The sequence below is a fragment of the Lissotriton helveticus genome, chromosome 6 (genome assembly GCF_964261635.1).
Source record: "Lissotriton helveticus chromosome 6, aLisHel1.1, whole genome shotgun sequence".
NCBI lineage: Eukaryota > Metazoa > Chordata > Amphibia > Caudata > Salamandridae > Lissotriton > Lissotriton helveticus.
The window spans coordinates 2,121,465,978-2,121,493,622 of record NC_136067.1 but is presented as its reverse complement, the minus strand read 5'-3'; the positions used below and the strand labels follow the sequence as shown (position 1 = coordinate 2,121,493,622).

The following is a 27,645-nucleotide window of genomic DNA, read 5'->3' as shown; positions in this document are numbered from 1 at the left end:
GAAGTTAGAGAGTACCACTCGGGTTGAATATGTGTCTTTTTTTTGCAGAGCAATGGATCGCTGGGTAAAGGGTAGCAAAGTGGAAACGTTTGAGCAACTGTATGATTTGTTCGCATGGGTGCATTTATCTAGTAACAGTTTTCAAGCTGCACCAGCACCTTGTTAATAGCAAGCTGACTAACCCTAGGAAGCTTGCGAGGAGGCCGACCGCTGGGTGACCACCCAGGTTCGCAAGGGTCCTGTGGGAGATTTCGCCAAAGGTGGGCAGGGTCCCCAGCAGAGAAGTGACGAGGATAGGGGTAAATAAAGAGAGTTCCAGAGAGGACCCCAAAGTAATTCCGCCGGGAACCAAGGAGTGGTGTCCCAGCCTTCCCCTGAGAGAAATCTGGTGCCCCCGACAGGTAGGCCTGTTCAGAGGGGGCCTCTTACTTGCTTTAAATGTGGTGAAGTGGCCCACTTGTATTATGATCCCCAGTGTCCCCTGAGGGATACCAATGCACCACCCCATGCACTCCCGCCAGATTGCCAGTGTAGGCCTGGGAGGGGAGGAGGTGGGTGTCCAAAGTGGGTGGGAGCCCTTAGAATTGACAGTTGTCTCGCTAGGGGACTTCGAGAAGGACCCTAACCCTGCACTGCCTGCTAACACTAAGAAGTACAAGCAGTGGGTGACCATAAATGTCCATAAGGTGGAGGCTCTAAGGGACAAAGGAGCTAGTGTAACTGCTGTCAGCTCCGGGCTGGTGTCCAAAGAGCAGATTGTCCCCCATGCCTTCTGCCCAGTAGTGTCAGCAGACAACTCAGAGAGCCAGTGTTTGGTGGCTCAAGTTCCCATCCGAGTCGGGGGGTCTTAGGAACTCTTTAAGTAGCTGTGAGGCACGCCATGTTTGTACACTGTCTGTTGGCCAACGATTTAGAGAACTCCCCGTGGGCTGCGGTGGAGAGAAAGCCTAATTTGGAAATGTTGGGCCTGCATGAGTGGGCGTGTGCGACCACTTGGTCCATGGCAGCCAGTAAGGATGTTCAGAAGGACTTGGAGCCTGAAAGTATGGCCCAGGCCCCTGCCTTGAAGAGAAGGGGTAGGGGGCGCAGGAAACTGGCCCCCATGGTTCCCACGGTCCAGGAAGGAGCAGACCTCGAGAGGGATGCCCTGGAACCTACCGGGGGACAAGTAGCTGAACTGGGGGACCTGACTGAGCTGACCAAATGGCAGCAAGAAGCAGGGCCCACCAGGGAGGAATTTTGTGAACAGCAGAGAACGTGCCCTTCTCTTGAGGGACTGCGGCGACAGGCCACAGGCAAGGTAGCAGGTAATACGTCAGGGTCACATCAGATCTACTGGAAAAATAAAACTTCTTTATAGCGAGCCTAAGGTTGCTGAGCCTGGGTCCGCCCGTGTGCTGGTGGTACCCCATCGCTTCAGAGCCTTCCTACTGGGGCTGGCTCACGATGTGCCATTAGCCGGACATCTGCGGCAGACCAAGACCTTTGAGAGGCTGGTCGCCCACTTTTATTGGCCCGAGATGCGCAGGAGCTCAGATGCTCACGACAGGACATGTGTGACTTGCCAGGCAAGTGGAAAGAGCGGGGAGAAGATCAAGGCCCCACTCCAGTCCTTCCTGGTTGTCAGTACCCCATTCGAGCAAGTGGGAAGGACATTGTGGGGCCTCTGAACCCCAAGACAGCCATGGGCAACAGGTTCATCCTGGTCTTGGTGGACCATGCCAACCGGTACCCTGAAGCCATCCCCCTCAGGACAGTGATGGCCCCCATGGCGGGATATGTAATGATGGGGATTTTCTCCCGTGTGGGATTCCCCAGCGCGGTGGTGTCCGATAGGGGTACTAACTTAATTTCCAAATATATGAAGTCTCTGTGGGAGGAGTGCGGGGTAACTTACAAGTTCACGACTCCTTTCCACCCTCAAGATAATGGGCTGGTTGAGAGATTCAACCGGACCCTTAAGGGCATGATTATGGGCCTAGAGAAACCTATGAGGCGTAAGTGGGACGTCCTCTTGCCAAGCTTGCTGTTTGCTTACCATGAGGTGCCACAGAAGTCCTTAGGGTTCAGTTCTTTGAACTGCTCTATGGTCACCCGGTAAGAGGGCCTCTGAGTCTGGTCAAGGAAGGCTGGGAGCAATCTCCCAGGAAACCTCCCCAGGATGTATTTAGTTACATGCTGGCCTTCAGGAACCAGACTCGGCGTTTCAGAAATCTTGCTGGAGCAAATCTGGAAACCATCCAGGAAGAGATGAAACGTTGGCAAGATCAGAATGCCACTCTGATTGAATTTCGGCCTGGTCAAAAGGTTTGGGTCATGGCCCCAGTGAAGCCCTGCGCGCTACAGGTTAAGTGGACCGCCCCCTCCAAGGTAGTGGAGCGCAAGAGTCCTGTTACCTACATGGTGGACTTGCAGTCTCCCAGGTACCCCCTGCGGGTCCTGCATGTCACCAGCCTGAAGCCCCACTTTGAGAGGTCTGAAGTGGGCATGATTCTGGCTACAGGTGCTGGAACGGAAGAGGAGAGTGAGCCTCTTCCTGACCTCCTGGGGGCAGAGGAGAAAGATGGGTCAGTGGAGGGTGTGGTCCTCTCCACCACACTGACCCACTGGTGTCTAGTGTCACTGACTAGTGCGTCCACGACGTAGACACTGAGGACAGTCCTCCTGTGAAGCACAAGGCTTACCGAGTGACTGACCGGGTCAGAGTGTACATCAAGGAGGAGGTCTCCAAAATGTTTGCTTTAGGGGTGGTTGAGTCCTCTAGCAGCCCTTGGTCCAGCCCCGTGGTCCTGGTACCAAAGGCTGCGGCGCCTGGTGCCACCCCAGAACATCGGTTATATGTGGACTACCAAGGTCTCAATTCGGTCCCAAAGACTGACGGCACCCCATCCCCAGAGCTGGTGAGCTCATAGTTCGGCTAGGAGCTGCACGGTACCTAAGCACGTTTGATTTGACGTCTGGGTTCTGGCAGATCGCCTTTACCGATGGGGCAAAGGAGAGGTCAGCATTCTCTACACCTACGGGCACTATCAGTTCCGGGTGATGCCCTTTGGGATGAAGAATGCTACTGCCACCTTTCAGAGGTTGGTCAACAGAGTGTTGGTTGGACTGGAAGGTTTCAGTGCTGCTTAACTGGATGACATTGCAGTGTTTAGTTCCTCATGGTAGGACCACCTGTGCCACCTCTGGGGGTTGTATGACATTACAACGCGTGGTATTACCACGCGTGCCATTACACCGCTGTTTTTACAACGCAAGTCGTTACCACGACTTGTTCTGTAGGGTGCTGGACTTAGGAATAGTAAGATTTACTATTCCAACACTAGCCTACGTACAGTAGGGAAGGTGTTGGAATAGTAAATCTACTATTCCATAGCCTAGAGCACCCTCCAGCGCAAGTCGCGGTAACGACTTGCGTTGTAAAAGCAGCGTAGTAATGGCAGCGCTTGGTAATACCCGCGTTGTAAAGGCTGTTCCCCCCTCTGGGAAGCGTTGATGGCACAGCGAAAGGCAGGCCTCACAATCAAGGCAAGCAAGTGCCAGATTGGGCAGGGTTCTGTGGTGTACTTAGGACAGCAGGTGGGAAGCGGCCAGGTGGCGCCCCTACAACCCAAGATTGAAACCATCCTGGCTTGGGAGCCCCCAAGGCCCCAGACACAGGTGAGAGCCTTTTTAGGACTCACAGGTTATTACAGAAGGCTTATTAAGGGGTATGGCATCATTGATGCACCCTTGACAGAGCTGACTTCTAAAAAGCAGCCAAAGATTGTGAACTAGACTGACACCGGTCAGAAAGCTTTTGATGCCCTGAAGACTGCCAAGTGCACCGCACCCGTACTTCGGGCACCCAACTTTTCAAGGGAATTTGTTGTCCAGACAGACGCTTCCGAGCATGGTGTGGGGGCCGTTCATTCACAGGTCATTGAGGAAGGCCTAGACCAACCTGTGCAAAACAACAGTTGATGGACAGAATGCAGAACAATGTCATACATTCACCCCAGTCCAGAGATCTGGGCCTAAATCCATCGTTGTTTTGCACTCCACACCACCCCAGTTCAGACATGGCCATATGCAAATCAGCCTTGACCCTGTGCCTCATGGGAACAGTCCAGCCTGGACTGCCAAGTCATGTCTTCATTGGACCGGAATCAAGCATCCTAGGACCGGTTTCTGGCTATCAGCCGTCTTCAGCCAGGATAGCTTGACTCCAGTGGTGTGGAGAACATGGGACTCAAGTCTGAGCATACCCATCCCACTCGGGGTGACAAATGCAAAACAACAGTTGATGGACAGAATGCAGAACAATGTCATACATTCACCCCAGTCCAGAGATCTGGGCCTAAATCCATCGTTTTTTGCACTCCACACCACCCCAGTTCAGACATGGCCATATGCAAATCAGCCTTGACCCTGTGCCTCATGGGAACAGTCCAGCCCGAGCTGCCAAGCCATGTCTTTCCTGGACCGGAATCAAGCATCCTAGGACCAGTTTCTGGCTATCAGCCGTCTTCAGCCAGGATAGCTTGACTCCAGTGGTGTGGAGAGCATGGGACTCACGTCTGAGCATACCCTGCCAACTTATGGCGAACAAAGTGGTACAAAAGGGGGTGGTGATGGACGGAGCATCTGAACCAATCAAACACTCACACCCAGTCAAAAGATCTGGGTTTAATCCATCACCGTTCTTTAGCCCACTCTGCCACCCCAGTTCAGACATGGCCATATGCAAATCAGTCTGACCCTGTGCCTCATGGGAACAGTCCAGCCCGAACTGCCAAGCCATGCCTTCCCATATGGCTATTGTTGGGCCGCCGCAGCTGAAGAGTTGTGCCGCTGAGGGCCCACGCTAGCCCCTACGTCACGAACCTTGCCATCTTCTGTGTGTGCCGATGGGCGCCGCCTTCTAACCCCGTCCTAGGATTGGCGTGAGTGCACGCCGCGGACTGCTACAGCCGAGGAGTTGTGGCCGCTGAGAGTATGCCTGTCAACCCGCACCTTCCCCGTGAAGTTGTGCGCTGTGTCCCTCTTTATATTCCAGGTACATTGTGCATAACCGGGCCACCTAGGCCCCGATCTCGAACTAAGCCCGTTCCAACGGCATGCACGAGTGCTTCCATCGCCCTGAATGGATCTGTAATCATGTGCATTGTGGTTCTTTGAGCATTCCTCAGTTTCGTGCTTAACCTATATAAAGATAACTATTTTTCTATACTTACTTGTTGTGTCCGTTTTGTAGCGTCTTTCCAGCGTTATTGTGTATGGTCATAAATGCTTCACACACTGCCTCTGAGATCGGCCTGTCTGCTCGTGCTACATTACCACATGGTTGAGCAGGGGTTATCCAAGGGTGTAGCCCCCTTACTCTGACTTAGGAAGAAGGGTCACTATTTGACACCGGTGCAAGCCGCTGCCAACTGGAGGCTCCCATTTCTAACATTACTTTTCTCCTAAAAAAGGATATTTAATGCACTACCCTATTTCTCACCCTATGCCTCTATCAATATCTTTCATCTACATAAACTTCCTTCCTTTATGCATCTATATACTTTCCATGTGCTTATGGATCTATATATTTATTACTTTCTTCTACAGCTGCATATCCAATGCACTACCCTATTTCTCACCCTATACTTCTATCAATATATTCATTACCTCCACTCTCTTTCATCCCAAACCCCATACCACTAATGTGATCCCCAAAATAACCCTTTCTAGACTCTCCCCTACTCTACCCCTCCTTGCATCATCTGACACCTCTTTTACTATACTGATCCCCTAATCAAGCCTTTCTAAACCCTTCCATTTGAATCTTTCCCTCCACATCCTTTTTTACCTATCCCAAGCCTCCTCCTACTGCTGTGACCTCCCAAAAAAAAGTCTAAATCCTTCACGTATCTTTCCCTCAACTATCCTTTTCAATCAAAATAACAGACTAACATGGCCACTTCTCAAATTTCATATTTCACCAATAATCCTGTATATGTTACAGAGTAGCGCGCTACTCACCGAAAAAGCGCTTCAACACCTCATCAGGGGTAGCAAGCGCTATGTAAATGCAAATCTTTTACCCTCTTGTATCCCTCCACTACCCGTCTCTATCCAAATAACTGAATAACGTGTCCACCACTCAAATTACTTTCATATTTCACTCTACTAATTCAACACTAATCCTTTATGGGTTCCGCAGTAGCATTCTACTTGCCGAAAAAGTGCTTCAACTCCACATCAGGGGTAACAAGCACTATAAATGCAAAAAATGTTCCCTCTTCTATCTCTCCGCTATCCTCTCAATTCAAATAACTGACTAATATCCACCACTCGAATTACTTTCATATTTCACTATACTAATTCTCCACTAATCACATATGGATTCTCGAGTAGCGTGCTACTCACCAAAAAAGTGCTTCAACACCTCATCAGGGGTAACAAGCGCTATATAAATGCAAACCTTTTTCCCTCTTCTATCCCTCCGCTATCCTTCTGAATCCAAATATCTAACCAACCTACCCATCACTCAAATGACTTTTCATAATTCACGCTACTAATTCAACACTAATACTTTATGGGTTCCAGAGTAGTGTGCTACTTGCCAAAAAAATCGCTTCAACACCCCATCAGGTGTAACAAGCGCTGTAGAAATGGGAAGCTTTTTCCCTCTTCTATCCCCCCGCTATCCTCTCAATCCAAATTACTGAATACATATCCACCACTCAAATTACTTTTCATATTTCACTCTACTAATTCAACACTAATCCTTTATGGGTTCGGAGTAGTGTGCTACTTGCCAAAAAAGTGTTTCAACACCCCAACGGGGGAACAGGCGCTATATAAATGCAAAGCTTTTTCCCTCTGCTATCCTCTCAATCCAAATAACTGACTAATATACACCACTCAAATTACTTTTCATATTTCACTATAATAATTTGATAATAATCCTTGAAGGATTCTGGAGTAGCGTGCTACTCGCCAAAAAAGCGCTTCAACGCTTCGTCTGGGGTAGTAAGCGCTATGTAAATGCTCCAATAGATGTTGAGTGAGTGAATCATTTTTAGAGCGCTCTTATGCCGATATATGTTGAAGTGATGCTCCTGTTCTAGTTTACTGTTCCCATCACTTCCTGAGCTGCTGATGTTCCCAGAAGCCTCCTCCTGAGTGCCGCCCTTGGAGCTCTGTCTCATTGGGCACCAAAGATTGAGGATGCGCCTCCTCCTTTATCGAACAGGCTCAATAGAGTGAATATGATTGTTAAACTCCCAACTAGGATGATGATGATTCTGGCTGTTATTTTATGTCTGTTCTGTCTTTACTAGTGCCCAGAGTTCCTTTGGGGCAGCAGTTTGTGCTTTTCAAATCTAGAAACACAAAGCAGCTGAAATATCCTTCTGCAAGGTGCTGTATTGTTGTTTATGATTCTGAATTTGTGTCCATGAGATATTTACCATGTTCTTATTCTCAGATTTCAGGAGGAGATACATGGAGCATATTACTGAGCGGTACAGGCTGATAGAAGACAGGAACGCCCGGGTGGGTGAGATGGTCCCACTGCAGAAAAGGTACACAAAGCTGCTGATTGTCCAGAATTATCGATGCGAGAAGGAGCGTGAGCACGAGATCATGTCAAGAGGCAGAGAGCACACTGAGATAATGGAAGGCTTGGCCCACAAGCATTATATTGGTTTAGACGCTCTCTTCGACTCCATGAAGGATGGGCACAGACCCAGGACCATAGTGCTGCAGGGACCAGCGGGCATCGGGAAGACCATGACAGCCCAAAAGATCATGCTGGACTGGGCTCTAGGAGAGATCTACCAGGGACTGTTTGATTACGTGTTCTACCTCAGCTGCAGAGAAATCAACCAAGTCACAGACAACAAAAGTGTCATTGATCTGATTTCAGCCCGCTGCCCCAACAGAACGATACCAAGGAGCGCGCTGATGGCTGAACCAAACAAGATACTGTTCATTCTTGATGGCTTTGATGAGCTGAAGTTCTCTCTTGACTTGAAGGAGGGCCAGCTCTGCAGTGATCTGTGCCAGAAGAATCCTGTGGAAGACACTCTGAGTAACCTGTTGAGAAGAAATACCCTGTCACCATGCTCCATCATCGTCACCACACGTCCATCAGCTCTGGCACAGCTCAGGCAGTGCATAAAGGTCAAGGTTCACCTTTGTGCTGAGATAATAGGATTTAAGAAAGAGGACAGGGAGTTGTACTTCAGTGGTTTCTTTGGCAATGATGAACTGGCATCCCGAGCCGTTGCCGTGGTGAAAGACAATGACACCCTTTATACCATGTGCTTTCTTCCCATCATATGCTGGATCGTGTGCACCGTCATGAAGCAGCAGATGGAGAGAGGCCAGGACATTACGAATTTTTCAAAGACCACAACATCGGTCTATTTGTTCTTCTTGTCCACTTTGTTCAGGGATCACAGTGCTGCATCTGCAGAGACCATGCAAAGGAGCCTGAAGAAGCTCTGCTCCCTGGCACTCAACGGTATCTTTGAGCAGAAAATCCTCTTCGATGAGGAGGATCTTCAGCAGTTCGGCCTCGAAATGTCAGACATTCAGTCCCTGTTTCTCAATCAGACCATCTTTCAGCAAGATATTGATGTCTACACAACCTACAGCTTCATCCACCTCAGCTTTCAGGAGTTATTTGCAGCCCTGTTCTACATCCTTGACTTGTATGAGGGCTCACCAAACCCTCAGAGAGAGTTAAAGCATTTATTGAAGGAATATAGTGAGGATACAAGAGGCCATTTAAAGCTAACAGTGCGATTCTTATTTGGTCTGATCAACAAGGACCAATTGTGCCATATGGAGAAAGTCCTAGGGTTTAAAATATCTCTCAGCGCCAGATCTGACCTGGTAGCGTGGCTTCAGGAACCTAAAGGGAAAAGCCTGCTACTGGATGTTTTCCACTGCTTGCATGAGACTCAAGATGAAGAGATTATTTCCAGGGCCATGAACAATATTCAGAACATTAATATAGATTCTGAATATAGTCTGATCAATTTCAAAGCACTTTCATTCTGTTTGAAGCATTGCCAAGGAGACAAGACTCTCAACATGTCGAAGGTAAACTTCGGACCAAACTATCAGGAAATCATGCGGCCTGGGATGATAAATTGCTCTGCTCTCAGGTATGTGCCTCTGTATGTTATCCATAAATGTTTTATATGTAGGTATATTGCTTTGTGTGGTAAATGTAAATGTTCCATCTATGTAGCATTTGTGTAACACACTCCTAGCCAAAGAGAGTGGGGGGCGGTACAGAGTCAAAGACAGAGATACAATCAACATGTGATTGTAATGGTAGCTGGTTTCTTGTTATGACATCATGATGTAATGTGCTTTAAAGAGGTTTAAATGGTCGATCATGATATATGAGTGTATGTGCTCTTCATTGAGGTGTGTACCTCTTTGTGTTAAACCCACAGACTCTACATTCAGTGTGAGCCTCTTTGTGTTAAACCTACAGACTCTACATTCAGGTTTGTGCCTCTTTGTGTTAAACCCTCAGACTCTACATTCAGGTTTGTGCCTCTCTGTGTTAAACCTACAGACTCTACGTTCAGGTTTGTGTCTCTTTGTGTTAAACCTACAGACACTACATTCAGGTTTGGGCCTCTTTGTGTTAAACCTCAGACTCTACATTCAGGTTTGTGCCTCTTTGTGTTAAACTTACAGACCCTACATTCAGGTTTGTGTCTCTTTGTGTTAAACCTTCAGACTCTACATTCAGGTTTGTGTCTCTTTGTGTTAAACCTACAGACTCTTCATTCAGGTTTGTGCCTCTTTGTGTTAAACCTCAGACTCTACATTCAGGTTTGTGCCTCTTCGTGTTAAACCTACAGACTCTACATTCAGGTTTGTGTCTCTTTGTGTTAAACCTTCAGACTCTACATTCAGGTTTGTGCCTCTTTGTGTTAAACCTCAGACTCTACATTCAGGTTTATGCCTCTTTGTGTTAAACCTACAGACTCTACATTCAGGTTTGTGTCTCTTTGTGTCAAACCTCAGACTCTACACTCAGGTTTGTGCCTCTTTGTGTTAAACCTACAGACTCTACATTCAGGTTTGTGCCTCTTTGTGTTAAACCTACAGACTCTACATTCAGGTTTGTGCCTCTTTGTGTTAAACCTACAGACTCTACATTCAGGTTTGTGTCTCTTTGTGTTAAACCTACAGACTCTACATTCAGGTTTGTGTCTCTTTGTGATAAACCTACAGACTCTACATTCAGGTTTGTGTCTCTTTGTGATAAACCTACAGACTTTACATTCAGGTTTGTGCCTCTTTGTGTTAAACCTCAGACTTTACATTCAGGTTTGTGCCTCTTTGTGTTAAACCTCAGACTCTTCATTCAGGTTTGTGCCTCTTCGTGTTAAACCTACAGACTCTACATTCAGGTTTGTGTCTCTTTGTGTTAAACCTCAGACTCTACATTCAGGTTTATGTCTCTTTGTGTTAAACCCACAGACTCTACATTCAGGTTTGTGCCTCTTTGTGTTAAACCTCAAGACTCTACATTCAGGTTTGTGCCTCTTTGTGTTAAACCTACAGACTCTACATTCAGGTTTGTGGCTCTTTGTGTTAAACCTCAGACTCTACATTCAGGTTTGCGTCTCTTTGTGTTAAACCTCAGACTCTACATTCAGGTTTGAGCCTCTTTGTGTTAAACCTTCAGACTCTACATTCAGGTTTGTGTCTCTTTGTGTTAAACCTCAGACTCTACATTCAGGTTTGTGTCTCTTTGTGTTAAACCTTCAGACTCTACATTCAGGTTTGTGCCTCTTTGTGTTAAACCTCAGACTCTTCATTCAGGTTTGTGCCTCTTCGTGTTAAACCTACAGACTCTACATTCAGGTTTGTGTCTCTTTGTGATAAACCTACAGACTCTACATTCAGGTTTGTGCCTCTTTGTGTTAAACCTACAGACTCTACATTCAGGTTTGTGTCTCTTTGTGATAAACCTACAGACTCTACATTCAGGTTTGTGCCTCTTTGTGTTAAACCTCAGACTTTACATTCAGGTTTGTGCCTCTTTGTGTTAAACCTCAGACTCTTCATTCAGGTTTGTGCCTCTTCGTGTTAAACCTACAGACTCTACATTCAGGTTTGTGTCTCTTTGTGATAAACCTACAGACTCTACATTCAGGTTTGTGCCTCTTTGTGTTAAACCTACAGACTCTACATTCAGGTTTGTGTCTCTTTGTGATAAACCTCAGACTCTACATTCAGGTTTATGTCTCTTTGTGTTAAACCCACAGACTCTACATTCAGGTTTGTGCCTCTTTGTGTTAAACCTTCAGACTCTACATTCAGGTTTGTGTCTCTTTGTGTTAAGCCTACAGACTCTACATTCAGGTTTGTGCCTCTTTGTGTTAAACCTCAGACTCTACATTCAGGTTTGTGCCTCTTTGTGTTAAACCTCAGACTCTACATTCAGGTTTGTGCCTCTTTGTGTTAAACCTACAGACTCTACATTCAGGTTTGTGCCTCTTTGTGTTAAACCTACAGACTCTACATTCAGGTTTGTGCCTCTTTGTGTTAAACCTACAGACTCTACATTCAGGTTTGTGCCTCTTTGTGATAAACCTCAGACTTTACATTCAGGTTTGTGCCTCTTTGTGTTAAACCTACAGACTCTACATTCAGGTTTGTGTCTCTTTGTGATAAACCTCAGACTTTACATTCAGGTTTGTGCCTCTTTGTGTTAAACCTCAGACTCTACATTCAGGTTTGTGCCTCTTTGTGATAAACCTCAGACTTTACATTCAGGTTTGTGCCTCTTTGTGTTAAACCTACAAACTCTACGTTCAAGTTTGTGCCTCTTTGTGTTAAACCTCAGACTCTACATTCAGGTTTGTGCCTCTTTGTGTTAAACCTCAGACTCTACATTCAGGTTTGCGCCTCTGTGTGTTAAACCTCAGACTCTACATTCAGGTTTGTGTCTCTTTGTGTTAAACCTTCAGACTCTACATTCAGGTTTGTGCCTCTTTGTGTTAAACCTACAGACTCTACATTCAGGTTTGTGTCTCTTTGTGTTAAACCTCAGACTCTACATTCAGATTTGTGCCTCTTTGTGTTAAACCTCAGACTTTACATTCAGGTTTGTGCCTCTTTGTGTTAAACCTACAAACTCTACGTTCAAGTTTGTGCCTCTTTGTGTTAAACCTCAGACTCTACATTCAGGTTTGTGCTTCTTTGTGTTAAACCTACAAACTCTACGTTCAAGTTTGTGCCTCTTTGTGTTAAACCTCAGACTCTACATTCAGGTTTGTGTCTCTTTGTGTTAAACCTACAGACTCTACATTCAGGTTTGCGTCTCTTTGTGTTAAACCTCAGACTCTACATTCAGGTTTGTACCTCTTTGTGTTAAACCTCAGACTCTACATTCAGGTTTGTGTCTCTTTGTGTTAAACCTACAGACCCTACATTCAGGTTTGTGTCTCTTTGTGTTAAACCTACAAACTCTACGTTCAAGTTTGTGCCTCTTTGTGTTAAACCTCAGACTTTACATTCAGGTTTGTGCCTCTTTGTGTTAAACCTCAGACTCTACATTCAGGTTTGTGTCTCTTTGTGTTAAACCTACAGACCCTACATTCAGGTTTGCGCCTCTTTGTGTTAAACCTCAGACTTTACATTCAGGTTTGTGCCTCTTTGTGTTAAACCTACAGACTCTACATTCAGGTTTGTGTCTCTTTGTACTAAACCCACAGACTCTACATTCAGGTTTGTGTCTCTTTGTGATAAACCTCAGACTCTACATTCAGGTTTGTGCCTCTTTGTGTTAAACCTCAGACTCTACATTCAGGTTTGTGCTTCTTTGTGTTAAACCTACAAACTCTACGTTCAAGTTTGTGCCTCTTTGTGTTAAACCTACAAACTCTACATTCAGGTTTGTGTCTCTTTGTGTTAAACCTACAGACCCTACATTCAGGTTTGTGTCTCTTTGTGTTAAACCTACAGACCCTACATTCAGGTTTGCGCCTCTTTGTGTTAAACCTCAGACTTTACATTCAGGTTTGTGCCTCTTTGTGTTAAACCTACAGACTCTACATTCAGGTTTGTGTCTCTTTGTACTAAACCCACAGACTCTACATTCAGGTTTGTGTCTCTTTGTGATAAACCTCAGACTCTACATTCAGGTTTGTGCCTCTTTGTGATAAACCTCAGACTTTACATTCAGGTTTGTGCCTCTTTGTGTTAAACCTCAGACTCTACATTCAGGTTTGTGCTTCTTTGTGTTAAACCTACAAACTCTACGTTCAAGTTTGTGCCTCTTTGTGTTAAACCTACAAACTCTACATTCAGGTTTGCGCCTTTTTGTGTTAAACCTACAAACTCTACACCCAGGTTTGTGCCTCTTTGTTAAACCTACAGACTCTACATTCAGGTTTGCGCCTCTTTGTGTTAAACCTACTGATTCTACATTCAGGTTTGTGTCTCTTTGTGTTAAACCTACAAACTCTACACCCAGGTTTGTGCCTCTTTGTTAAACCCTCAGACTCTACATTCAGGTTTGTGCTTCTTTGTGTTAAACCTCAGACTCTACATTCAGGTTTGTGCCTCTTTGTGTTAAACCTTAAGACTCTACAGCAGCACCTGGTAGGGTCTGAAGGCTTAGAGTGACAAAACCTCCTGCACGGTGCTGGGAGAGAGAGCTGGAGTGAGACTTCCTTCTTCCACCCGCAGTCATGACGCAGCAAGCCGAAGCCTCGCTGTGGAGGTGCCCACGGCGCCGAGATGCCGGGGAGGGCCCTGAGGTCCGATCCCATGGCTGGTGGCTGTCTAGGGAAGAGAGGTGAGGAGACAAAAGTGTCAGCACGACACAGCGGGTGAAGTGCTTGGCTCCCACTGGGCTGCATTCATCCAGTAGTAGTGACAGGTGCATGTAAAGGTGCATGAGAGAGTGCAGCAGAAGCCTCCCTAGGGGACGCTGCAACTCTGTAGAGCAGAGACATTTTCCCTCCCCTGGGACTGGTATTCCAAGAGGTACCCCATCTGTTGAAGCACTAGTCTGAGGCACAGTTAACCCGTGTGGTAAGATGGAGCCGTGCACACCATGGTCCGACTAGTGATAGGACTGGTATTCCAATGGGTGCACCATCTGTTGAAGCACTAGTCTGAGGCACAGTTCACCCCATGTGGTAAGATGGAGCCGTGCACACCATGGTCCGACGAGTGATACTGGAACAATGCACAAGGGAACTTGCTCTGGGGCTACCGAATACCAGCCCAGGCATTAGTGTGAATTGAGCGAGCAAGCATGCCGGTCACTAGGATGAAGGTGGTGTTGGGTGGTCTCTCCCTTACTCCTAGATATTAAAGTAGTTCCCTACCCATCCTGAACAGAGTGAGTGTGGAAACCCATACATTGGACGTAGGGAACAAGACTGAAGTTAGGACCCCCCTGGGGCATCTGGGGAAAGCGATACTGAGATGGGAGAGCCCTCTGACTGCAGAAGAGGCTGAGCCTTTAGGACTCGACTGTGCTGTGGCCTGCCCTCCACCCTGGTGTGGGCCCACTAGGGGCATTGGAAGGTGCTGACATCTTATCACCTGAAAGAAGGCCAGAGATAAGGAAACAAAGCCTCCCTGACAAGGCAAAATGTACAGATATGTCAAGGTAGTGGCAGCCACTGTGGAGTTGGCTTCACCGCCGGAGCCCAATAATGCTGCTCTTCTCCTGGCTATCCAGTCTTCAAGGGAGGCCCTGGAGAGGAATGGGAGAGTTGTGCTCCGAGGTGTCTTGCTTGTGCTAGGCCATCCAAAATGTGGCAAAGTGTGTCACCTCAACGGAGATTAGGATAGCTGAACTGGAGGGCCTGGTGTAGACTCTGAAAAAGGATATGGCAGAGGCTTGGGCCATGAACAGGTAGGAGGTGTGGCGGCTCAAAGATGCTAAAAATCAAGCTCGACGTAACAATCTAAGATTCGTTGGATTTCCTGAAGGGGTTGAAGGCACAGACATGCAGCGATTCCTGGATGCTTGGTTACAAAGTATTCTGCCAAAAGAGAAACTCTATCCCTGCTTTGTAATTGCAAGGGCCCACAGTGCAGGAGGGAGTAGGCCACTGCCGGATCCCCATCGAGGCAAGTAATAGCCCAATTCTTGAATTCTCAGGACAGAGATATGATTCTTACGGAGGTGCATAAACTAGGGGAGGTATGCCATGATAACACCAAAATTATGATTTTTCCAGATGACACAAGGGAGGTTCAGCGCTAAAACGCCATTTGACTCAGTGAAAGTTAAACTGCGATCCCTGCAAATACAATGCTTGTTACTCTTCCCAGCCAAGATGACATTTCTCTACCAAGGACAATCTCTCTTTTCCAGTGTCCTGAGGAAGCATGGGAGTGGCTGGAGGAGAGGCCCAGGCTGAAGCGGAATGAGCAACAGAATCCTGACCGGGGGCCAGGCAGGGCGGTACTGCCAGCCCACGTGCTGCACAAAGGATCTGGTGGAGAGGACGCCGCTCCTGACAGTAAATTGACACCATCCCCTGGAGGCAGAGGGACCCACAGTGAGACCAGGGGGCTCAATGGGCTAAGACAATGTGAAGCTGTAGCGGCCTTCAAAAAAGAAGGTCGGCCGACCAAGAGGAGGACTCCTCATGTGGGTTTACAGGGGATGAACACGAAACTGAATTCGAGACCCCCCCACTCCTTGATGATCGCCATGACACATGTGGCAAAGGAACATGTGTTCTGATCTGACAGCGGTTGTTTAGTCAAGGGTGTAATGGGAGAATCCGGGGCCCAGGTGCACGACGGAGCCATGCCCTGCCAAGGAAAGCATAGCAGCAACAGACTGATTGATTGTTATGTTTTTTTGCTTCTCTGGGCTCATTGTTTCAAGGATTCGGGAAAAGTTAGGTCGAGACACTATAGCACAGACACAGCAGTTCACTAAATACCTCAACAGAGGTAGTATGTGCCACCATGCCCACCAATTCATTGGGAAGGGCACTATTCCATTATGTTGCCTTGCTCCCAATGGGTACATCATAAGCGGAAATTAGGGCCCTCTCTGTTCTATCATGGAACGTGAATGGACTAGGTGATAAGATTAAACGGGGTCTGTAACCCAATATATCAAGCGTCAGAATCCAGACATGATACTTTTACAGGAAACCCATCTCAATGGCCCTCAGTGTGAATTATTGGGGAAAGAGGCTTACACCACACTCTCCCATGCCGGGACAAGAGGAGTAGCCACCTGTTTAGAAAAAATCCACCTTTCTGTATATTAAAACAATGGACAGACCTGGTGCAGAGATCCGTGGGAGTGCAGGGCTTCTGGGTCAGGACTGAGGTTACCCTGATTACTGCCTATGCACCCCCGTCTACATCCTCCCACTCTGGAAAAGTTAGCCGAGGTATTACTGGAAGCAGACTCTCCACTCCAAATTTTGGGAAGTGATTTTAATACTGTAATGAAGACCGAGAGTGATTGGTTTGGTCCCTGTGAAGCTGTCACACCCCACTCTGCTTGATTTTTTCGCGGCCACACTGGGCTTCTCGGACCTATGGCGGCGTGCCCATCCTTCTGATCAAAAATATTCATTCTTTTTGGGGGCTCATAAAGTTTCATCTCGCATACATTATATTTTTACTTCCGCAGGAGAACTGGATATGGGCCAACCGGCTGAATACCTGGCCAACAGGTTGTCGGAGCACTCCCCTCTGTTGGTGAAGTTAGGCCGTACCCCAAACAGGGGGATGGGCTGAAAGCTAAACGTATGGGATTTGAGGGATCGAGACGTGGCATTCAGGTTAAGAGTGGACTCTCAACTATATTTTCGTGAAAACGAGCACTCTGTCTCATCCAAAACAACACTTTAGGAGGCATATAAAGTGGTCCTCCCTAATAACGCCTAAAACCTCTTAGCACATAAGAGAAGGAAACAAGTGAAAGCCTTGGAAGAGGTGGAACGCAAGCTGTTGAATGGCAAGGATAAGCTTGGACCAGACCCTGATCCCTCCACCCTTAGACAGATACCACTACTATGGGAGGAATACAAGTCCTTAGCGCAGGAGGGAGCCAAGACTCAAATGATGATCAGACAAAGAGAAGGGGGTAATGGGTCCGGATCCTCAGCAATCCTGCATTAATGGAGCGTATCTGTTGAATGGTACTTGTTCTTGACAATGGGAAACCCCTTCCCCATTACCAGTACAGGACTTTTAGAATGTGCCAGAACAAGTTAATAAAATTACTCTTTTGTGGAAACAATTTCCACACAAAAGAGTGATTTTAGTTGTTCTGTCACATCCTAAAAGACTTAAATGATGGTCCCCCTGCACCGCTTCTACAACATCAGATATAAAGCGGGTAAACTTCTTGTCTGGCTGGGTAGACGGGAGGCAGAAGCCATATGGGTACACCAGAATAGACTTCCCGGGGTGCCTCTGTTGAATCCAATGAAGCGATTGCAGAAACCTTCATGCAAACTACGAGAAGAGTCTCGGCCGCTCCAGACCCAGAACTATATTGACCAATATTTGCAGTTGAAACCAATGCCGTCCCTCGATGCTGAGCAAAACACACAAGATGATGGACGGAATGTTGCACAATGGCAAAACATTCACCCCCAGTCACAGATATGGGTTTAATCCATCGTTATTTTGCTCACCAAGCCACCCCAGTGCAGACATGGCCATATGCAAATCAGTCTTGACCCTGTGCCTCATGGGAACAGTCCAGCCCGAACTGCCAAGCCATGTCTTCCCTGGACCGGAATCAAGCATCCTAGGACCGGTTTCTGGCTATCAGCCGTCTTCAGCCAGGATAGCTTGACTCAAGTAGCTTAGTGAGCACGGGACCCATGTCTGGGCATACCCTTCCCACATAGGGTGAACAGCAAAACACACAAGATGATAGACGGAATGTTGCACAATGGCAAAACATTCACCCCCAGTCACAGATCTGGGTTAAATCCATCGTTATTTTGCTCGTCAAGCCACCCCAGTACAGACATGGCCATATGCAAATCAGTCTTGACCCTGTGCCTCATGGGAACAGTCCAGCCCAACTGCCAAGCCATGTCTTCCCTGGACCGGAATCAAGCATCCTAGGACCGGATTCTGGCTATCAGCCGTCTTCAGCCAGGATAGTTTGACTCCAGTGGCTTAGTGAGCACGGGACCCACGTCTGGGCATACTCTTCCCACATAGGGTGAACAGCAAAACACACAGAAACAATAGCAGGTGGATCTCCCGGGCATAAATCCTGACTGGTCTCTATGAATCTCGCTGCCTAGATTGTGGGTAGAATTTTAACCCAGATGTTAAGTAGTGAAAAATGGGTGGTAAGAGTCTGTGTGTTTTGCTGTTCACCCTATGTGGGAAGGGTATGCCCAGACGTAGGTCCCGTGCTCACTAAGCCACTGCAGTCAAGCTATCCTGGCTGAAGACGGCTGATAGCCAGGAACCGTTCCTAGGATGCTTGATTCCGGTCCAGGGAAGACATGGCTTGGCAGTTCGGGCTGGACTGTTCCCATGAGGCACAGGGTCAAGACTGATTTGCATATGGCCATGTCTGAACTAGGGTGGCTTGGTGAGCAAAATAACGATGGATTAAACCCAGATCTGTGAATGGGGGTGAATGTTTTGCCATTGTGCAACATTCCGTCCATCATCTTGTGTGTTTTGCTGTTCACCCTATGTGGAAGGGTATGCCCAGACGTAGGTCCCTTGCTCACTACGCCATTGGAGTCAAGCTATCCTGGCTGAAGACGGCTGATAGCCAGAAACCGGTTCTAGGATGCTTGATTCCGGTCCAGGAAAGACATGGCTTGGTAGTTCGGGCTGGACTGTTCCCATGAGACACAGGTTCAAGACTGATTTGCATATGGCCATGTCCGAACTGGGGTGGCTTGTTGAGCAAAATAATGATGGATTAAACCCAGATCTGTGACTGGGGGTGAATGTTTTGCCATTGTGCAACATTCCGTCCATCATCTTGTTTGTTTTGCTGTCCCTCGATGCTGAGGCACATGAAGTGGAGATCACCCTGGCAGAAATACAATCTGCTATTACTAAGCTTAATGCAAATAAGACCCTGGGACCTAATGGGATTCTTTCTGAATTTTATAAACTATTTTCAAGCCTTCTGTGACCCCATCTCTTAAACATGTTTCTTGAAGCAGGTAATCGGGGCACTCCTCCTCCGGATCTGTGAAGGGCGGTCCTAGCGGTTATACCTAAGGACGGCAAGCCTAGGGACTGCTGCAGCTCTTACCACCCATTTTTCACTACTTAACATATAGGTTAAAATCCTACCCACAATCTAGGCAGCGAGATTCCTAGAGACCACTCAGGATTTATGCCCGGAAGGTCCACCTGCTACAATATCTGTACTACCCACAACTAGCTAAATGAAGTCCAGAAGCACCCGACCCCCCATATATTCCTTGCATTGGGTGCTGAGAAGGCGCTCAATGCAGTACTTTGGCCCTTCTTAGATAGTAGTCTGGTTAAATTCGGTTTTGGTCCCAGTTATAGGAGGTGGGTACAGTTCTTATACCAGGCCCCAGTGGTGGCAGTCTGGGAAAATTGTGTGGTATCTAAAGAATTTCCCATTGGTAGAGGCACTCAGCAGGGCAGCCCATAGCCCCTCTCCTTTTCGCCCTGACGATAGAGTCTTTAACCCATGCAGTTCTGAACCACCCTGACATTTGTGGCTTCCAGCTCTCGGATGAGAAAGAGGCAGAGGAAAACATTTTGTTCAATACGGACAATATACTATTGTATTTGACTGGGCCTTCCCTGCTCTACCTGTGACGTTCCAAGTGTTTGAGGAGTATGGGACGCATTAGTAACTGTGATAAATTGGTGCTCTTTCTCCCACAAGAGGCTTGGAGATTCCCTCCCCCCCACCCCGACAGTTAACCTACACTTCCCTGGGATTCTCGCAAATTCCAATATCTGGGTATATTTATGACATTTATAACATTAGACCGAGGTACCTGCTATCCTCACAACCTAAGAAAGGTGATCCGATCCTATTGAGGAAAGATAGAGAGATAGAGCAGGCTGCCCCTCACACTTATGGGGAGAGAAGCTTTGTTCAGGATGACCTCTTTGCCCAAATTGCTCTATGTCCTGCAAGATACTTATTATGAGATCCCCTTGAGGTTTTCAAATTCATAGAAAGCGACATGAGGAAACTGTTGTGGGAGTGGGGTCACCCTAGACTCGCTCTACAATCCCTGCAATGCAGCCAATACAACGGCGGGCTTGCCTTGCCAGACATGCAAGCTTATTATTGAGCTGTGCACCTCATCATTATACTCGCCCCAGACAACCCCTCAACATTTAGGTTGAAACGGACAAAATGAAGGGGTGGGTCACAGCTCTCATATCTATATGGAGGTGGCGGGACAGGCCGTCTCCTAGCAGCGACACAGGTCACTTTGGGGACTTGGGAAAAGACATTGAAATTGATTGGGTGGCATGGGAGGCCTAACAGAGAAACAACGTTGTGGGAGAGGAAACGGCTCCCCAAAATGCAGAAGTTGTAGGTTTTTGGCCCTAGGACTTGCTTGGAATATCTAAAGGGGGGACCTGCTGGAGGGCAGTGACATCATGCCTCTCGTATCATTTCAGAGGGATTATGGAATAAACGCCAACCAATTTTTAAAATACGCCAAATACAACACGTTTGGTATGCCGAGGGACTTACAGGGGAGGAATCTTCGAGGAGTCCCTGCTTGAAGGCCGGCTCCTGATTGAGGACCTAGTTAAGGGTTCCTTGACTTATAAGACCCTTTACAACAATGTGCCTGATGCTCTCTGCAAGCTGCGGGAAGCATGGGAAAGAGACCCCGGGTAACTGGAAGACATAGATTGGGAGTCCACATTGATAAAACTGAGGGAGGTAGCAATCGGAACTAGCCTGCACCTGGTACAATTTAAACACAGTGTTTATTATGATAGACGTCATCTACAGATCATGGGAAGGGGTCAGACATCGCAGTACTTGCAATGTTGGGAAAAAGAGGGTTCCTTCTTTCATACAATGTGGATCTGTCCCTTGATGTGCAATTATTGGATGGGCATCACGTGAGAACTTGGTAAGGTGTTTTCAATTCACCTCCCCTTCGCCCCAAAATTCCTTATTCTTGGGATCGTCAAAGATGTAGACCTCCCTCAAATGCAGCTACTACTCTGTGGCCTTGGTCTAGTGGTAGCCAAAAGAGACATTGCTAGGCATTGGGGGTCGCAGGTTTGCTCTACCAGAGCTAAGTGGAAGCGAGATATGAACATCCATATTATCACTGAAAAAACTACGTATGCCAGCATGGGATGCCCCAGAACCTTACGTAAGGTTTGGGGCAAATAGCTTCACTATTACTCCATGAGGTATCAGATGATGCTGCGTGAACCCGAAGGAGCTCTCATTGAAGAAACGAGGACATATTTTTTACCAGCTGTTTTGTGAACTGTCTCAGGGTAGAATACTAATGAAGCAACAAGTGCTGTGTTTATTTTGTCTGGGGAACGGGTGGGGGAGGACATAAAGGTAGCTGCATCGAAAAACGCATTGTAATATGCAAACACAGCCCTTTGATGATTGTATTTTCCTCATATTGTCCTGTATTGCATTGTTTTCAAAATATTTGAAAAAGAAAACCTACAGACTCTACGTTGATATTTTTTGTATCTTTGTGTTAAGCTTACAGACTACATTCAGACTTGTACTTCTTTGTGTTAATTCTACTGACTCTACATTCAGACTTGTACTACTTTGTGTTAATTCTACAGATTCTACATTCAGACTTGTACTTCTTTGTGTTAATTCTACACTCTGCATTCAGACTTGTACTTCTTTGTGTTAATTCTACAGACTCTGCATTCAGACTTGTACTTCTTTGTGTTAATTCTACAGACTCTGCATTCAGACTTGTACTTCTTTGTGTTAATTCTACAGACTCTACATTCAGACTGGTACTTCTTTGTGTTAATTCTACAGACTCTACATTCAGACGTGTACTTCTTTGTGTTAATTCAACAGACTATGCATTCAGACTTGTACTTCTTTGTGTTAAGCTTACAGACTACATTCAGACTTGTACTTCTTTGTGTTAATTCTACAGACTCTACATTCAGACTTGTACTTCTTTGTGTTAATTCTACAGACTCTACATTCAGACTGGTACTTCTTTGTGTTAATTCTACAGACTCTACATTCAGACTTGTACTTCTTTGTGTTAAGCTTACAGACTACATTCAGACTTGTACTTCTTTGTGTTGATTCTACAGACTCTACATTCAAACTTGTACTTCTTTGTGTTAATTCTACAGACTCTGCAATCCGACTTGTACTTCTTTGTGTTAATTCTACAGACTCTACATTCAGACTTGTACTTCTTTGTGTTAAGCTTACAGACTACATTCAGACTTGTACTTCTTTGTGTTAATTCTACAGACTCTACATTCAGACTTGTACTTCTTTGTCTTAATTCTACAGACTCTGCATTCAGACTTGTACTTCATTGTGTTAATTCTACAGACTCTGCATTCAGACTTGTACTTCTTTGTGTTAAGCTTACAGACTACATTCAGACTGGTACTTCTTTGTGTTAATTCTACATTCTCTACATTCAGACTTGTACTTCTTTGTGTTAATTCTACAGACTCTGAATTCAGACTTGTACTTCTTTGTGTTAAGCTTACAGACTACATTCAGACGTGTACTTCTTTGTGTTAATTCTACAGACTCTACATTCAGACTTGTACTTCTTTGTGTTAATTCTACAGACTCTACATTCAGACTGGTACTTCTTTGTGTTAATTCTACAGACTCTACATTCAGACTTGTACTTCTTTGTGTTAATTCAACAGACTATGCATTCAGACTTGTACTTCTTTGTGTTAAGCTTACAGACTACATTCAGACTTGTACTTCTTTGTGTTAATTCTACAGACTCTACTTTCAGACTTGTACTTCTTTGTGTTAATTCTACAGACTCTACATTCAGACTGGTACTTCTTTGTGTTAATTCTACAGACTCTGCATTCAGACTTGTACTTCTTTGTGTTAAGCTTACAGACTACATTCAGACTTGTACTTCTTTGTGTTGATTCTACAGACTCTACATTCAAACTTGTACTTATTTGTGTTAATTCTACAGACTCTACATTCAGACTTGTACTTCTTTGTGTTAATTCTACAGACTCTGCATTCAGACTTGTACTTCTTTGTGTTAATTCTACAGACTCTGCATTCAGACTTGTACTTCTTTGTGTTAATTCTACAGACTCTACATTCAGACTTGTACTTCTTTGTGTTAATTCTACAGACTCTACATTCAGACTTGTACTTCTTTGTGTTAATTCTACAGACTCTGCATTCAGACTTGTACTTCTTTGTGTTAATTCTACAGACTCTACATTCAGACTTGTACTTCTTTGTGTTAATTCTACAGACTCTACATTCAGACTGGTACTTCTTTGTGTTAATTCTACAGACTCTGCATTCAGACTTGTACTTCTTTGTGTTAAGCTTACAGACTACATTCAAACTTGTACTTCTTTGTGTTGATTCTACAGACTCTACATTCAAACTTGTACTTATTTGTGTTAATTCTACAGACTCTACAAGCAGACTTGTACTTCTTTGTGTTAATTCTACAGACTCTGCATTCAGACTTGTACTTCTTTTTGTTAATTCTACAGACTCTGCATTCAGACTTGTACTTCTTTGTGTTAATTCTACAGACTCTGCATTCAGACTTGTACTTCTTTGTGTTAATTCTACAGACTCTGCATTCAGACTTGTACTTCTTTGTGTTAATTCTACAGACTCTACATTCAGACTTGTACGTCTTTGTGTTAATTCTACAGACTCTACATTCAGGTTTCTGTTTGTGTTTGTTAAATATTCTTTGCTGTGGAGCAGGGATCTTATGGATACGTCCCTCTGTCAAACCCTGTTAGAGGAGCCACAGGAGAAGCCGGGGCTACCTGGCTTCAGCTGTGGGGGGTGGGATTATTTATCTATGATGTCCATTCAAAGGTGGTTCTGCAAACTGAGTCAAGTGCAACCCCGTCAGCACTTGACTCTCCATGGTAGTAGTGTAGTGTGGGGGAGCAGTCTCAGGCTCCCCGTTTCAGTAGGGTGTGGGTGCTTGAAGCTCAGAACTAAAAAATGTGCCATCAGCACAATACCTTACTGTCCAACCCAGTGCTTTACTTTGATGAAGAAAAGAAAGGTACTCTAAGACAGATATAAAAGCTAATATTACACACAGCAGACTACCGGCACAATTACTGTATTTGCCCATGGCCTACTGTTCTTGTTGGGCCCTGGGCTTCCTTCCCCTTGACCCCTTCTCCAGGGTGTCCCTCCTTGGTTGTACTAAACAGGTCCCCCTCTCAGGTTTGTGTTCCAAGGCAGGTATCACGGTCTAGATGCAGATTACCCCTTGCAAACATTCGTGCACTCAGTTATTCCAAACACTCCCCGTTTCTCAGTTCTCACCCCTGCAGTCTTACTTCAGTCCTTTCTTAGCAGTCAGCGGGGGCGGCAGCATGCGGCCCTCTTGCCCCCTCTTCTGGTAGGAGACAGTGGGGTAACATACACCCCCACATGACCCTGTGGTGTGGGGACCCTGAGCTCCGGTGGCCTCCTCCTGCATGTTCTTTGCAGAGGGCCCCTGGTAGGAGACACACCAGCTAGAGATGCCTCCTGATTGTGCATGGCTGCAGCCGAGGTAGAGGAGTTGCCTCCCAGGCTGCTCACAGGCGTGCGGGCGCTGGTGGCGATGCAGGCCTCTTGTGCGCGACAAACCACGCTCAGGGCTTCAGTATGCCGGGGGTCGGGCTGTGGAGTCGCACTCAGTGTAGCTCAGACTCACTCCTACTTACACCGCTTAGACTCAATAAACAAGCATTAGAAATGCAAAGGTCTCTGATCTATTTGAGTTAGAGGAAATGGCATTGTAAATGGCAATGTCTTTTCGCCATGTGTTATGGAGTGTATGTATGTAGTGTGTAATGGAATTATGTGGTTTGGATTGGAATTGGAGCAATGGTAGCATGCTGAGCTTTAGATGATTATGTTTAAAAGTAAAGTTTACTGCTATTGGTACAATAGTTAATTGTGGATTCGTTAACAATTGATATGTGTAGTGATGGCTGTTGGTGTGCACTGACGGGTGGTGTGTGTGCCTGGTGAAAGCGTGCACTGACGGCTGGTTGTGTGTGTATGCCTGGTGAAAGTGTGCACTGATGGTTGGTGGTGTGTGTGTGCGCCTAGTGAAAGCGTGCAGTGACGGCTGGTGGTGTGTGTGAGCTTGTTGAAAAGCTGATTACCCTGCATACTCACATACTGATTACCCTGCATAGTGAAATACTGCTCACCCTGCACACTCACACACTGCTGGCCCTGGACACCTACGTACTGCTCACCCTGCATACTCACACACTGCTCACCCTGCACACTCACACACTGCTGGCCCTGGACACCCACATACTGCTCATCCTGCATACTCACATACTGATCACCCTGCATACTCAAACACTGCTCACCCTGCATACGCACACTCTGCTCACCCTGCACACTCACACACTGCTGGCCCTGGACATCCACATACTGCTCACCCTGCACACTCACACACTGCTTAGCCTGCACACTCACATACTGCTGGCCCTGGACACCCACATACTGATCACCCTGCATACTCACATACTGATCACCCTGCATACTCAAACACTGCTCACCCTGCATACGCACACTCTGCTCACCCTGCATACTCACACACTGATCACCCTGCACACTCACACACTGCATGCTTCTGTACTGCTGGAACCAGTGTTCCTGCACTCTCTCTGCACTCACTCTGCACTCACTCTCACTCTGCACTCACTCTCACTCTGCACTCACTCTCACTCTATACTCACTTTCACTCTGCACTCACTCTCACTCACTCTGCACTCACTCTCACTCTGCACTCACTCTGCACTCTGCACTCACTCCGCACTCACTCTGCACTCACACTCACTCTGCACTCACACTCACTCTGCACTCACACTCACTCTGCACTCACTCTGCACTCACTCTGCACTCACTCTGCACTCACTCTGCACTCACTCTGCACACACTCTGCACTCACACTCTGCACACACTGCACTCACACTCTGCACTCACACTCTGTACTCACACTCTGCACTCACACTCTGCACGCACTCACACTCTGCATTCACACTCTGCACTCACACTCTGCACACACTCTGCACTCACACTCTGCACTCACACTCTGCACTCACACTCTGCACTCACTTTCACTCTGCACTCACTTTGCACTCCCACTCACTCTGCACTCACACTCACTCTGCACTCACTCTCACTCTGCACTCACTTGCACTCATTCTGCACTCACTCTGCACTCTCTCACTCTGCACTCATTCTGCACTCACTCTGCACTCACTCACACTATGCACTCATTCTGCACTCACTCACACTCTGCACTCATTCTGCACCCACTCTGCACTTACTCACACTCTGCACTCATTCTGCACTCACTCACACTCTGCACTCATTCTGCACTCACTCTGCACTTACTCACACTCTGCACTAATTTTTTTTGTTTGAATATGTTTATTGCATTTTTTTTGACATATCACAACATTACACATATGCGAAAGAAAATGATTAATCTTGCCGTATCACAGTATACGTGTCAAGGGTCTCGCATACATTCATGCACATGAAGGAGATCGACTAAAAAGATCAACTTAAAAGCAGCTGAGGTAAGATAGCTTGTCTACATCATTAGCGACAGGCAGATTCGGGAGAGATTAATGATCAAAATAGGTGGTGATAAAGCGAATGTTGCTTCCCAATGTCACATCAGATATTTGCTCAGTACGGAGCACAAGCTATGCCAAGGCAATGAATCAAAATAGGTTGAGCACGTCATCAATACTACATATATCCAAAGCGTTAATACAAAACTAACAATTGTAAAGAACAATCTGAAAGGGTGCAGAAACGAAAGACTGGGCGGTGTCCAATAGTGAGTATGTGTGTATGTGTGTCGCGCTCGGGGCAGGCGGGCAGTAGAAGGCATGTACCATGTCATAATAACAGTAAGGATCTAGTCACATGTTCTACCAAGTGCGCAGCAGGGGGGGAGGGGAAGTCGAGACCATGGAATGAGAGGCACTAGCGTTCAAACAATACCACTCTGTTGGCACACCTGGTGGTAGGTCGTCAAGGTGCTATCCCATTTTATCTCTATAGGATACTTGCGAAGTCCCGCTGTCTCTTCTCTATGCAGCGTTACACTTTCCGCCCTTGCCCAGTTGTCAAACGAATTACGCCAGTGTATCGCCTGGGGGGGGCGCGTTGCACTTCCAGTGCTTAGTAATGAGGCGCTTCGCAGTTACCAGCCCCAGGTCCCAGAACCTCACCCGGACTTTTGTCTGTTTCGTTCTTTTGAACAAGCCTAGCAGGCAGGCTTCCCATGTAAGTGGCAAGCTGCCTCCCGTCGATTTTGCCACGGTGTCCGACACTGCAAACCAGTAGGTATGCAGAGAGGGGCATGCCCAGAGTGCATGTAGGAGTTGGGCATCTACAAGTCCGCATCTGGGGCACGCTGATGTAGTAAGTCTGAAGTATCT

General features: G+C 46.5%; 1 protein-coding gene across 1 annotated transcript in view; it reads left to right on the top strand.

Annotated features, from left to right (window-relative positions):
- Nucleotides 1-27,645, top strand: part of LOC144763082 (NACHT, LRR and PYD domains-containing protein 3-like) — a 154,340-nt gene that overhangs the window by 92,669 nt on the left and 34,026 nt on the right. The window contains exon 4 of the mRNA XM_078648383.1: nucleotides 7,457-9,146. Within this exon, the coding sequence (XP_078504509.1) occupies nucleotides 7,457-9,146 (1,690 nt within the window). The remainder of the gene's footprint in view (nucleotides 1-7,456; nucleotides 9,147-27,645) is intronic.